This window comes from Cryptomeria japonica, chromosome 4, assembly GCF_030272615.1.
Source record: "Cryptomeria japonica chromosome 4, Sugi_1.0, whole genome shotgun sequence".
Lineage (NCBI taxonomy): Eukaryota > Viridiplantae > Streptophyta > Pinopsida > Cupressales > Cupressaceae > Cryptomeria > Cryptomeria japonica.
The window spans coordinates 581,843,210-581,858,668 of NC_081408.1; the positions used below are offsets into that span (position 1 = coordinate 581,843,210).

Genomic DNA, 15,459 nt, shown 5'->3' on the forward strand with positions numbered 1-15,459 from the left:
TGATCAGACATTTAAATGCTTTGCTTCTAGAAGAATAACCTAGAAATGTTCCTTCTTCACTTTTCTGATCAAACTTGCCATTTCTATCATCTTTGTGAACATAGCATCTGCCTCTAAAGATTTTAAAATAACTAACATTAGGTTTCTTATCATACCAGATTTCATATGGTGTCTTCAAAGTACCTTTCTTCAATTGTACTCGATTCAGGGTGTAAACTGCTGTGCTTATTGCTTCTCTCCAAAATGTTTGTGGCACTTTCTTTTCAATCATCAGTGTTCTAACACAATCCACAATAGATCTGTTTCTTCTCTCAACTATTCCATTCTGCTGTGGAGTTCTCGGTCCAGAGACTTGTCTTCTAATACCATGATCATTGCAGAATAAGTTGAATTCATCAGATGTGAACTCTCCTCCTCTATTTGATCTAAGAAATTTCAGTTGTCTTCCTGTTTCATTTTCAACTCTTGCTTTGTACCATTTAAACATTTGAAAAGCTTCTGATTTTTCTTTTAAAAACATTACTGACATCATCCTTGAATAGTCATCCACAAATAATATGAAATATTTATCACCATAATAACTTTGAACTTTCATAGGACCACAAAGATCAGTGTGCACTAGATCTAAAATTCCCTTACAAGTGTAAGACTTACTTGTAAAGCTTGATCTTGTCATCTTATCCATCTGACATCCTCAACACATAGCATTCTCAGGTTTTTCAAGACTCGGTAGACCTCTTACTCGGTGCTTCTTACTTATTTTGATTTGATTATCAAAATTTACATGACAAAACCTTTTATGCCATAACCAGGTATCATCTATCTTTGCATACAAACACTTGTTACAAGTTGAGTCAAGGTGAAATGTGTTACCTTTTGTTTGTGTCCCGGTAGCAATTAACTTTCCATTCTTGTCATGAACTTTGACAATTCCTTTCTAAAATTCTATTCGGTAACTTGTGTTGTTTAGCTGTACTACACTCAACAAATTGTATTTCAAATCTTCAACCCAATAAACATCATTGCATCTTGCATTGTCAAGAAGTGTTATGGATCCTTTACCTTTCACCGGACATGGTGCATCATTACCAAATCTAACATAGCCTCTATCATAATCTTCTAATATAACAAACTTGTGTTTATCTCCTGTCATATGATGTGAGCATCCACTATCTATGATCCAAGAATCATTAGTGTTTATGTGAGATATTAGGGCTTTTTCTTCATACATTTCTTCATCTGATCCATCTTTGATAGCCACATAAACTACTTCCTCTGTATCAGTTTCATCTGATTTATCATCATTGGATTCCTCATCGGCTACTAAGCATGTCTTTCTATCTCTTCTTCTGAAGTCTCGGTGTCCTCTGTAATGATTATCTTTTTGTCTGTCATCTAAGTAATCTCTCTTTTCAGTAGAATCTTTGTCAGGACAGTTAGAAGCAATATGTCCTATTTTATCACAATTGAAACATTTCAAAGGTAGTTTTCCTTTGTACTTACCTTTGCCTCTCGGTAACCTTTTGGCTAATAGTGCTTCAAACTCTTCTTACTTTCTGATTTCCTCATACAGTTTGTGTACTTCTTCCATGTTCTTACGAAATCTTTCACTTGCTCCACTGTGATCTCCTTCAGAGTACTTATACTTTCTTTCTTTGAAATCATTAGATTCATCGAGATGAAAAGAACTAAATGCAGATTCAACTTTATTTACCGAAGATCCACTGCTATCAAAGTTACTTAACTCAAATGCATGTAGCTTGCCAATAGTAGCATCTAAAGAAACTGACATATTAGGTACAGACCTTAATTCATTGATTGCAGAGACTCGGATTGCATAAGCTGGTAGAAGGGTTCTTAACAACTTACTTGTTATATCCTTTTCTTCAATAGTTCCACCTGCTCCTTTGATTTGATTGACAATCTCCTTTAGTCTTGTACTGTACTGAGTTATGTTCTCACCTTCATTCATCCTCATAAATTCAAGTTCTCCTCTTAGACTATCTACTTTTGCTCTTTGAACATGTTCATCTCCTCCATATACTGATATGAGCTTATCCCACATTGCCTTTGCATCATTGCAGCCTTCTAGATCATTAAACTCTGAATCGGTCAATGCAGATGTTATTTCAATCATTGCTTGGATATGTTCTTGCTTTGCCTTTATCTCTTTGATAGTCAATGGATAGGTTCTCGGTGTAACAAAATCATTCTCCAGATAGTATACAGCATACTCTCCAACTCCTGATAGATGCAGCTTCATCCTTTTCTGCCATATAGAGAAACTTGACTTGTTCAGCTTCGGTGCATCCCTTTTATACATCTTTGGATCTTTAACTCAAGTGCCTTTAAACTTTTCTTCTAGAGTCCAAGGCTCTGATACCAATTGATAGTTCTGATACTTAATGTAAGTATAGATCCAATAGCCAACAAGATGGGGCGGGGGGGGGGAAGGGGTGAATCATACAAACTTAATCTTCTAGAAAAACATCAGATTCAACCTCGGTAACATATACTTCAGTAATATAACAAAAATTGTTAAACATGCAAACTCAAAAGCATATAAACATCATAAACTTCATAACACTAGATTTAACGTAGAAACCCAAATAGAGAAAAACCACTGTGAGATTTCAAACCCACTAAGAAATATACTCTTCTAGAGTATGCTCGGTTAAAAGCAAATCCTGTTAAAGATTACAAACACATTGCTAGATGTGACCCGGTTAAGGGATTTCCCTCAGATCTGTTAGGATCTTCACCTTGTTAGAAGTGACCTTGTTAAAGGATTTCAAACATTCAATCAAAATGTCACCTTGCTAGAGGGTTTTACAAATAAGACTGTTAAGTCCACTCGGTTAAGAGATTTTCTGTCATTTTCACAAAATAACAGTAATAAAAATCTATCTGCAACTTCACATCTAAAATGCTAAAGCAGATTCTTATTTGTTCAATACAATCTAGACATAGAACTAATCTTGTCCATCTGCTGGGCTTCTATACTCAGTTATTCAAACAGATCTTCAAGCTTTTGTGCTCGATAATCACTATGTAGCATCCCTGTGCATACACTTGCCCGCATGCATTGTTTATCAACAGTTCCTTGTTTATAAACAATTAGCTAACTGCTTAATCTCTTTGATCACATTTCCCATGATCAATCATAGCCATCAGATCTTCAATCTTGTCCAGGTTCAATGCATCTTTCAATCTGAAAACGTTTTACCCCGCCTAGGAACTTGCATATATTTCTTGGAACTTGTGCTAGGGTATTGCGATTCAATCTGCGCTGTAGATCTTCATGCCGACTTTCCTTTGCCATAGATTCATTAACAAACTTTATTTACGACATACCAATCATTTAATCAGTTCCAGCTCATCAGCTTCTTTCATTAAATAACACATGTAACCTTTTAATGCATTCTGTTATAGCTCGGTTATAACTCGGTAAATACTAAAATTCACTCGGTAGACATTCCGTCTTCATTAACCGATAGCGATAACCTTAGGGTTTACCAACTAAGTTTTTTGCTTGGTAACATAGTATGGTATTAACCTTACAATTTACAACATATGTATGATGTTAAAACAATCTAAACATCATGATCTCATCATTGTCTGACTCGGTAATAGTTGCCCATTGAATACCTTATTCATCCTCTTATTCATCATAATCTTTCCTATGTCTTTTATCGACATTTTTATATTCTTCAAATCATACTTCTCAAGATATGGCAACATCATACTGAATTAGAAAATCAATTTCTTGACATCAATGGCAAAATAATAATATCAAGATAGTAAACATCCTTAATCAGTTATATCCATAATCATCAACCACCTTCTCAATATCCTTATTGAAATGTCAACAATCTTTCATTGTCTGTTATAATGCTATATTGCCAACATGCATACTAGCAACCATAAGTTACGAGTAATTTATATGTTGCTTGTCATTGGTTATGTGTAATATGTGGCCAGCTATTTGACAAACTAACAATATTCTAAGGTCTATAGAATGCTCACATTAGACATTAATAGTTGACTTGATTTGTAGCCAATTTTTTTTTAGGTTTTATGCAATAATTTGAAATTTGTTAGGCTTCAAAGGTCATCCATATCAATTGTAGCTAGGAATTTGGAATTCATCAAAGCAATAGACATTAAACTAGCTCAATCACAAAAACTAGATTGCAATGATAAGAAATCCTAAAAAACATTCAATAGAGATATGAAGACAAGATAATCAAACTAAATGCAAACCATTACAAACACGAATATCTCCTCCATAATTCTCCATTGTCCTTATTTCTCCTTCAAATTACTTTGTTTGTGGATCTCACCTACAAGTGCAAAAGCATAGTATGAAAGCAAAATTGACAAGATGAAATGACAGCGTAAGGATACTAGAAGAGTGATTGATTCTCTCTGATTGAAGAAAAATCATCCAATTTATAGACAAATTGGAGAGATGACAAGATTAGCATGAGGAGATTTGAAAGGAAATTTCAAATCAAGAATGACAAATATGACAAATTATGACAAAATTGACACTTTCTATGCAAGATTGATTGATTGACAAATTATGACAAATTGACATGCAAGATTGATTGATTGACAAATTATGACAAATTAACAAAATTGAAATGCCATTCCCATGAAATTAGGGGAAATATTAGAAAAATTGAAGAAAATAGGAGAAATAGAAAATTAGGAATTAAGAGCAATTAATAAATAAGGTTAGAAATGATGAATTGGAAATTAGGAAATTAGAAATTGATGAAATTAAAAAATTAGGTGAATTAATTAATAATTTTTCATTCATTAATTAATTCACAAAAAGAAGGGGAATTAATTAGCCAATTAAATAAATATTTAATTGTGACAAGAAGACTTAAGATAAATAAATAAATTATTTAACCTAGAGGGAAAATCACAATCAAGATTAAATGAATAAATCATAAAATCCTAGAAATAAGAGGACAAAGAATTAGGTCAAGACAACAAGAAATTAATGTCGATTCGATCATGATTTTGATTGACAAAGGACCAATGCTGATAAACGATTGAGATTGGTTGACAAATTGACCAAGATTGACAAAGAGATCAAATTGATAGGCGCCAATTGACGAGGAACAATGACTAATTGATCCAAATTGACATGATTGAAAAGAACAAGGATCGATGACGAATCGATCGCAAAATGACAAGATTGATAAGGACAAGGATCGATGACAAATCGATCGCAAAATGACAAGGCTGACAAGAGGACAAAACCCTAATTCTATCATCGATTAGGATTGACGATGTCCAAAATGATGATAAATGAGCACGCACCATGATGCGACAGGATAAGATCGACCAAAATCATGACTGAAGATTGCTATCGACAAGACCTAATTTGAAAGCGAGAAAAATGAGGAATGTAGAAGAAGGACTCGATGCTCGCAAATGATAAAGACCAAGTGCGCAACATAGAAGAAATGTTAATGCGACGCAAAAACCCTAAAATAAGGCAATGCGCAGATGTTAAAGTATGACTCCGCAAGCGTTGACCATTTTTAGATGTCTACACCAATATATGACATATACTCTATATTAATACGCTTACATGAAACTTGGCACAAGACCTACAACATTAATGGAATTACACACAAAATTAAGACCAAAATTTAAAGGTTCATTTTCAACAACTTTTCCTAACCTCCTCTTCTAGGTTCTATTATCCCTCAACCACTTTTGCTATTTATTTTGAGATATCCATCATAGTTTCATGTATACAAATAATTGAAAATCTTCATTACAAAAAACTAGAGGATTTTTTTTTTGACAACTAGATTCACTAAATCACTCGTTGCAACAAAAAAATAGACCATAAAATAATCCAAAGCATGTAAATTTGTGCACACTATTCAAGAGTATTTGGAGATGCAAATTTTGATTTTTCTTAGTGATAATAACACTCTCGCAAACTAGAGCATGTATTTGTAAACAATTTATACATGAGATTGCCACATACATGTGAAAATTACTCAAGAAGATTTCTTTCATATGAAAATCTATGCTCAATCTTCATTATTTTTGCGAATGAGAATCTTACTAAATTGTATTCACCTTCATCATAACCCAAACAAACAAACAATAAATACCACCGGTTAGAAACATTGATTACAAAGCTTAATAATACAAATGCTTGCAAAACAGAAAGACAAATGAAATAAGAGAATAACTTTATTAGTATCAATGTTGGATTTAATCATTTTAGTATTTTAAACCTTGTTGCATTGAAATGAGTGATCTTCCTTGCTTGGATACCCGATGGCTCACTTGATGATAAAACATTCCTTTAAATCATCTTGAAAGATGAAATGGACTACACATAAATAGGACATTAGCACATATTGAATTCATCAAAATCATGATTATAGACCAGCTGAAATAACTTGAACAGTAAACTATAAAAAAAATATTTATTGCATGTATGCGCCTATGCATACAATTTGTAACAATACATTTAATTATGATTTGATATGAATGTATGCTTAAGATATAGCACATTCATCATTCAAGTAAAAATAAAATAGGCATAATATAATATCATCAGGTAACATATATACTAATGCAACATTGGTCATGATTCTGGCAAGAATATAGTACATACTAAATAGAACAAACAAAGAATATGAACAATAATGCAAAAAGTATTGTTAGTAAGATCAATGATAAATCAGTAATCATCAAATATGAAACAATGTTGACCTTGATGCTCCTTGTATTTAGTTTAAAAAATTAAAACAAAGGATATACTTCACCCATTAACCTTATTCCTTATAAACAGAAGGAAAGGCTAGCCCAATTCATCATGCAACAAAACCAAGTTGGGTGCAAGCGGTTAATTCCCAACTCCCTTCGAGAAAATTATATTTTCATGGAGCATGTAAAGAAAGCATTAGTATTGCAGGCATAGTCTTTGTTTTCTATGACAGATGGTTTTTCACTCTGATACTTTCCTATTGTACCAATGTAATTTTAAGTTGGTCACTTGTGAGTATTAATATATTTTTTGTTTCTCTTATTCTATGATCACAACAAACAATTTCAAGCTTTTCTTGAATACAAAATAAAAGCTCCTGATTATAGAGCTCCATAATCAACGATTTTCTAGGTTAAAATCATCATCTTGGATTAGGAAGACCTTGCCAGAGTTAGACTGCTAAGTTATGTTAAGAAAATTGTTTACTTCCATCATTAACTTCCTACCAATGATCTTAAGAATATTATAGCAAGCTTGCAAATTTATTTTAGAAAACACTCTTACAGTGCTTCCATTACAAAAAATGGAGCATTTGTCTGAATTTCTACTCAAAGTGAATGTAAGAACTAAAAAAGACATTTATTCTTGGCTTTACAGGGCACTCCATTCTAATTTTTCTTGTTATTGTAGGAATAAAGCATCCTTTGAATAGATAAATGGAGATAAAATGATAAGTGATACCGTAGTTTCAAGCTCAGACTCAACAAAAACTCAGCAAGCCTATATTTTGATTCAGATTTGATAAGACTTGGCAAAAACCCAGGCATATATATATAACTTAAATAATGCATGAGAAACATGGACAATTAAGTTAGAGAACATGAATTTATTTTGATCATCGTAGCATTACTCATAATCAAAATTAACTAGGCAAACCAAACATATAACTAGCATTCATTGCTCAGTATTTAATCAAGAAAAACTTAGGAAACTAAAAACCATTAAATATATCTAAAAATAAAGAAAAATGTTATTTTTGTTCTTCAAGTCAAATAAAGGGGGGGAAATGCAGCTTTTCCATTTGATGAAGCCCAAAACAAGTTTTGCCTTTTTTCCTTTTTAACAAGATTGGGGTTCGAGGTTGGCAGTCCCTAGCAGTGTCAAAGGGCAGCACTCAAAGTATGTTCCTCTCACAATATAGGGCATGGTCAAGGTATGGAGACCCCACCACCAAGACGAAATTAAGATGTTTCAGGTCACAAGTACCTTCAAGTGCATGCAATTTTTCATAATTTTAGAGCTTTTAACCAACCATCAATAAATCAATATAATGTTGTCAAAGAATCAAAGTCAAATTAATGTAAATGATGAAATGACAAAAGATGAGGGTTTTGTGTGTTGTTCCACCTACAGAAAAGTTTCAATATGGACTTGTAATTAGTAATGAAAATTCAGGTAAGTACTCGTGAAATTTGTTAGCAAGTGTTTTGTGACTTGCTGAGCCTTACCGACTTGCAGTAACTTGCTGAGGTTTTCAACTGTGAGAGACAATATCACTCTTTGTAAGCCACTATTATCCACCCCATTCTCATACTCTTGCACTAATTGTGGTGGGAAGCTACTCTTCAAGCTTTGAGAGCCTTCTATCCTCCCTTTCTCACAATCAAATTGACGAGGTTTCTCATCAAGTTTGCATAGTGTTAGCAGGATGTGAACAAAGGATGAGCTAAATCTACTACAAGTGAAATTCGATAGATAGAGCTGACCTGCAGCAAATCCAAAAGACATCACAAAGGCAAGGTACACATTTTCCTACAATTATATACAAATATAAGTACAAGAAGGGATAGAAAAGTAGACAAGAAGAAGAAAAAGAAAAAGAGATAAGATATTGTGGTAAGAGAAAGTAATGGAATATTGTATCAGAGACCTATATATATTGAATAAAGAACTGTTACATGTGCCACATAATGAGATATTGGGCATTGATGAAGTGTGAATGATGTTATGTATGTCAATGCGTGTATATATCTAATTTTTCTTGTCTTATTACTGCATGATATTTGAAACTTGCCTTACCATTCTTACTGGGGTATAAGTACAACTTTCAAGAGACTATACCTGTCATGCCCCCTGCCATGAAGACTTCAACAAACCTACCGCAGCAGTACTAATACCTAAACCTGGGCAATGCATTGCTGGTATAGGGCCGACTAGGGCAGAATGAATTTAGAGCTGCCCTAGGGCAACAATGTATTGTAGCTTTGACCAGTAAATTTGGGCAGTAAAATATATGTGAAAGGCTGACTCATAACCTTGTAAGAAGGTCGACCCATCTTGCAATGATTGCAACCTTTATAGAATCCAAATACATTAAAGGATATTAAGAAATTAATGAAGGCCGACTCATGATGGGGCACCTCTCGTGGGGGAGAAGTCACCACACTTGGGAAGGATAAAGTGGAGTATAAAGAAGGTTAGGCAGAATAGAGTTAAGTGCAAGAGAATGGAATAAAATATTCTAGGATTGAACAGCAAACATAAGCAGAGATAAATCCTAGGGGCAGTAAGCAATGAGCAGCAACGATAATATATTAAGAGCAGCATAAGGGACGACAGATTAAATCATGCAACAATCAGTGACTACACAACAATAGTATATATGTGCATCTATTGCAGATTCAGGCAGATTGACTAAGCCCTGAAACTGATATAAGGGTCAGATCAGAAACAAAGACAGTAATAAAATAATAAGAAAATATCCAGATCGAACAGGAGATAAAATACAGAATACTGAATGTTGTAACAGATAATCAGATCAGAGTACAAAGTGTTAATATTTCAGTCCACTGTTGTAATACAGAAACTATGTTTAGTTTTATATATATGAATTTATTGCACATATCTGTGATATATTAATAAGCATTAAAATATACATTGAATACTACAACATTTTGTCAAAGTGAAGGAAGGGAATCTGCAATTAAGGGAGAACAGCTATAGGACCCCCTGCTACAGTGGCAAATAGGTAGAGAACAGCTAAGTGCACCCTATTGCAATTTCCCTTCCAAACCCTACGTTAAGGGACTGTTAATAAACACAAGGATATCCAGCCATGGATGTGTGGTGTAGGACTACATGGAGGGAGAACAACTGTCTTAGGGCACCCTACCCTACCTCCTTATTCCATGTCTTCTATGACTGAGATTCACATACCAATCAGACTTGCTGTGTAATGATGAATATATAATTTCCTTGCTCTAACCATAGATACTTGTTTGAAGACCCTCTTGTGGGAGAAGGCCTGCAGATAAGAGATGGGTAGCAAGTGGGCTAGTAAGGAGGCCATCCTAGTAGGACCATTGCATCCTAGGACAAAGAGGGCACTTATAGAGTCAAGTAACCCCCTTAAAACCTCCCCCTGATCCTTCAAGAGGGCATGTGTCTTCAGGAAGATGAGACATGAATGGGGAAAGCAGGTACAAGCTGCCAAGCAAGCAAGAGGGCTATGGTAGACATCCCATTGGGCTTGGTGTAGAAATGGTTTCGGGTGGACCCATCATGTCTCTTCCTCCAAATTCTAATGAGCTTAGTAGTATTATTAGTAGTCTATGATTATGCTTGACTTGCGTGGATTTCATTCTTGGTAGGGGTATGTGCAGGTCTGGAATAGATGAGTCAAGTTAGGAGTTCCTAGGTTTTGATGTGGAATGAGGAAATTTTCCAAGGATTTAATCTCAAGGACAGAATCCATGTTTGAGGTGGATTTCCTAAAATCCATCTCTAGGTCAAGGTTCTCTTTCAATCCTTACATATGTTGAATTTCCCCTTTCAAGATCCAAAGTTGCAATTTTGTGGAAAATCCTTATTCAAAATGTGGAATTTAAAGATTAAATCTAAAGGCGAAACATTGAATTCAAGTTGATTCGTGTGTTTATCATTTGAAAGTGGAATTCTGATTGGATTTGTGGATTTCAAAGAGTGCACAATTTTGTGAATTGGGAAATTGTTTTTAAGGATTCATGGATTCATTCTTTGATGATTTTATTTTCAATCCTTGAATTTTACTTTAATTGATTTCTACTTGACCAATTTCTTTAATTCACATTGAAAATTTGATCCAATTCCAAATCCTTATTTTCTTGGAAAAGTTATCAACGACTTACCCTAGTTGTCCTTGAAAATTTGGATTTTGATCACTTTATTCCTTTAATTCTTGAGTTTTGTCTTATAATTCCACATGGAAATCGAATTTCCATCTTCATTGAGATTAATTTCCTTGTTTCCAATTGAAAATCCATTCAAGTAAAATTCTTCTATTTTGACCAAATACTTGAAATTCTTGTATTTTTCTTCAAAAGTTCCTAGGGAGATCGATTTTCCCTTCAACTATTAAATCCTCGTTTTAATCTGGATGCAACATGGATCTCCGATCTAGTTTTGTCCCTATTTTGGGCATAAAATTGGAAATTTTTGAATCAAGAATCCTTATGAAAATCAAATTCCCCTTGAAACCTGGATTTCCGACCTGAATTATCATATTTTTTAGGGAAAATTTGGATTTTGTCACGAATTCTCCTTATGAAAATCAGGATTCCTATGAGCAATAAAGTTCCAACTTTAATCCTTAAAACCATTTCCAAATACGGATTATTATCATTTAAGTTGTCCTCCGTTTTTTACTTAAAATTGGGATTTTTATCATCAATTATCCATATGCAAATCGAATTTCCTATGATGAGATGAAATTTCAATCCTTAAAAGCAACTTAAAATTGGGATCAAAACTATACAAATTGTCATTATGAGCATCGTTTGAAACTTCTTGATCAAGCAATAAAAAGTTTGCATGAGCAGTGGAATTTCGATCCAAGGTTTCTTGATCATTAAACATTCCAAAGTCGGCCTCTTTGTAGAAAAAACTAATAAGATCTATCTCAGCCAACCTTACGAAGAGATAATTTGGATTTGAGGGAAAAATAAATAAAACAAATTTGAAGGAAAATAGTGCTAGCCGATCTGTTGATGTGTTTTTTGTGACACCTTACAACATAGAATAAAATATTGAGTATCTTATCCTCTCTTGAACAAACAACTCTCGAATGCTAAGCTATGTGATAAACAAGGTGACTCCAAGGTTCCTACTGCATACAAGTGACTTTATGTGGGATAGACTCGGTGTGTTGATGTGATTGTTGGTAATCCAAGGGGAGTTACATTATGAACTACATCAAGAACATGAACATCGGATGTATCAATAATGTGATGCTTCTTCTCCTAAACTAATTCAAACTCAAATGTAAAAAAGGACAAAAAGGTAAAGGGTTTAGAAAGTCTATGTTAACTCCTAATTCCTAAGGGCAATGACAATAATGAATGATGCTTTGATAGACAAATCCTTCATGGAACTACTTTTTGCTTAACAAGAGATAGCTCACAATGCCATAGAAAGAGTGCAATCTCCTAAGGTAGTGAAAGATCTTCGTATTGTAAACAATTCATTCAAATACCCAATAATGACACAATCCAAATGAAGAATTCACAATCAAACTTAGCCACAATAATAATTAGGTTTAGACAAACCATGCAAAACAACTTGCAATCAACAAGGTGTAAATGGTATGAACCAAAGGATTCATCAAATATCATCACACTTCTCCATCATAATCAACGAACTTTATCTAAAATTGAGGATATAACAAGAAAACATGCAATATGTAGAAGAAACATCACTATTCACCATAAATTCAATGAAAAGTATGTTTATTTACATGCCTTGGCAACAATTTTTGCCTTCTCCTCCTACTCTACTATACTACTAATTGCTTCTGCTATCTTATTACTAACTATTAACCTTTACAATTGAGAGGATTGAGCCTTATATAGAGAGCTCATTACAATTCAACAGCTCAGATTAAATTCTCAAATCAACGGCCAAGATTTGACAATAAAACCCTAATCAGGGTTTGTTACAACAAACTCTTTGACCAATGATAAAATTACATTGAGTTGGACACATGTCTATTCTTTGAATTGTAACGAATGAATGATGAGGTTAGGTATGTTGGGCAAACTTCAATGCACTGCCATGTGTTACTTGATCCTTCTTTGAACGAGTCAAGTTCAATGCATCTGGACACGCTAACTTGGAAGAGCTTGAGTGTGTTGATGATGACTGGATTCCACCTCATCACTGTTCATGTAGATCATCACAATGTGCTTGTGATTTAGGCATATCTCTTGATACTCAACATTATTTAGCGTTTTTGACTGATTGTGATGGTGATTGGGATAGATCATATTCTCAAATTGTATCATCTTAACATGATCAAGTCCTCTAACTTTGATTAACTCTTCTCAAACTATCTGCTTCCTTGATAACATTCACGTTCCCACCCTCTAACTTGGGAATTTTCTTACTTATTTCTGATGCATTTCCTTCCTCAACTCTGAAATCTTGAAATATTTCCTTCTTTAAACTTCTTTGATCTTGAAATTTCCTGCCTTGGATTTGGATTCCATTAATGTATTTCCTGACTTCATGATGTAGAATCCCTTGTGATGCTTTGTATTCCATCCTCATGTTTGAGAATTCGTTGCCTTGAAATTCATCCTCGTTATACCATGGACTAGTCTTTCGTTGATGAGATTTGATCTTGTCATTCCTTGTCTTAGACTTGGAACGCTTTAGTGGAGTTCTTTGAATGTGGAACATGTCCTTAGTATGATTGAATGCCTTGTAATAGTTGTGAAATCCTTTGTTGTGTATTCATCCTCCTGAATTCGATCCTTGATTCCTTGATGTAGTATCGTCAATGACATCCTTGAATGTCTCCAATCTTGACTTAGGATCTTGGATTTCCAAAGGAAATTCAAGATAGTTGTAAAATTCCTTCCTTGCACTATTAACTTGAAGTCTTCATATTGCTAAGTCTTGCTGTTTATGTCCTTGCAAATGTTGTGAAGTCTCCTTCATGCTTGGAAATTCTCCTTGTTCTCTCCTTGATGATGGAGTTCTTGAATACAGAACAATCTCCCACGTGATCAATCTTTGAGGTTGTGATGATCCTGATATAGAGAAAATGTCGCCTTAATTGTCTTGTATCTTGGCCATGCTTGAGATGATCCTTATCTTGATGTTTGATTTGCCCTTAAGTATAAGCCTTCATCATGATGCTGATCATTCCCCTCGCTTTTGTAAAACCATTCATCGTCAAGTTCCAAAACTTGAAAGAAGAAAAACAATGAATTAAGGATTATACAAATAATTCAACACCTAATCCTTCATCCTCTTAATACTTTATAACTCACATTTCTAATAATTTACTCAAGTCTGACATGATTTTCCAAATCTGAGAACTATCATGAATCAAGTGTTGAAAATGCATTAAAAATGAGACCAAATTTTCCCTCATAGGCTCACTCCAGTTTGCCCTTAAATGCTGATTATGAAACTCAGTCCATTGATGAATTTTCTTTGATCAGATCGTTCTACCTTAATTCGCAGACCTGCTCATTATTTCTGCTCCCTATTTTGGATACAAGGAGGCTTGAATCTCTTCTTTAATACCATTCCACGCCCTTTCACATACACTCTCCCACTAGGCTGACATAGAAATCAATTGTTTTGACCTTTCAAAAATCTTAAATACCTCCTACAAAAAAGCCGACCCAAAGGGGCTCCCTTGCTGAGCAGATTTTAGAGATTGAAGTGCACAAATGATGAGCGCTAATTACAAGCATATATGCACAAGATATAGGTTGGCTAATATGCTTTTTGCTTTGTTTCAACTTGCTCATCAAGTCAAGTTGGGGCTAGTAGAGGAAAATTGCTTTAACACATATATAGAGGTTAGATTGCTCCTCAAACCACAATTCTTCACCAAAAATAATAGTTGCTTTAATCATTAGGGTTGCAAATTAGGTCCGACTTTCCTAAATTTTTAGGTCTGATTTCTCTGTTTTTCAGTTTTAATCTCGTTCCACATGCTACATTTCTAGGTCCCCTATCTCCACATTTCACTTCACTTAGGTTGAGTTCAATGAGGATTAGGCCACACGTTTTAATTTTAGCTTAGGGCCTAACCTCCCATTTTTGCCTCCATACATTTTAGCACTCCAAGCCAACTTCCTTCCTCCTTGTGATTTTTGCACTTAAATAACGATTAATTAATGGGAAATGCTCAACAATTAACTCATGTTTTGCTTGTTTCTCAATAGTGGAAATTCGACTTGGAGAAAGGAGTGGAAAATCACAAGGCACAAGGAAGGTTTTGTTTTCTCAAGATCTATCTTTTAATCACCCCCTCAATTGCCAAAAATGAGTGGAAAATGCACTAGACAAGGAAGAGTGGAAAAACACAAGAAAGAAGGAAGGTTTTCCTTCCTCAAAATTTCACTCAATGCTTAATTTAGAAGGAAGAGTGGAAATTTGAACTCCACAAGGAAGATTCCAATTTTTATTGCCTTAAAATTCCACTCTCTTCTTTCATCATTCAACTTAGAGCAAGGGTGGAAATACACACCTCACAAGGAGTGGAAATTTGCCACTTAGAAGGAAGGTTTTGATTTCCTTGTTTTTTGACCTTCTTCGTTCCATTTCAACTTGCTTTGCTCACCATTTGCTTGAGAGTGTAAAATTGACCCCTAGAAGGAAGAGTTGAAAAACAAAAAGAATAAGGAAGATTTTAATTTCCTTGTTTTTCA

The 15,459-nt window shown here is 34.3% G+C and overlaps 1 protein-coding gene across 9 annotated transcripts in view; it reads right to left on the minus strand.

The window, feature by feature from the left end:
* Positions 1–5,921: 5,921 nt before the first annotated feature.
* LOC131070973 (psbP domain-containing protein 3, chloroplastic) overlaps positions 5,922–15,459 on the minus strand; it is a 167,998-nt gene continuing 158,460 nt past the window's right edge. For 3 of the 9 annotated variants that reach the window (XM_058006684.1, XM_058006682.1, XM_058006681.2), the window contains exon 10: positions 7,763–8,520. In XM_058006684.1, coding sequence (XP_057862667.1) covers positions 8,455–8,520 — 66 coding nt within the window. In that variant the 3' untranslated portion in view covers positions 7,763–8,454. Of the gene's footprint in view, positions 6,115–6,213; positions 6,374–7,762; positions 8,521–15,459 lie in introns of those variants that run through there. The other 6 variants (XR_009112455.1, XR_009112454.2, XM_058006685.1 and 3 more) reach the window with 4 other exon arrangements.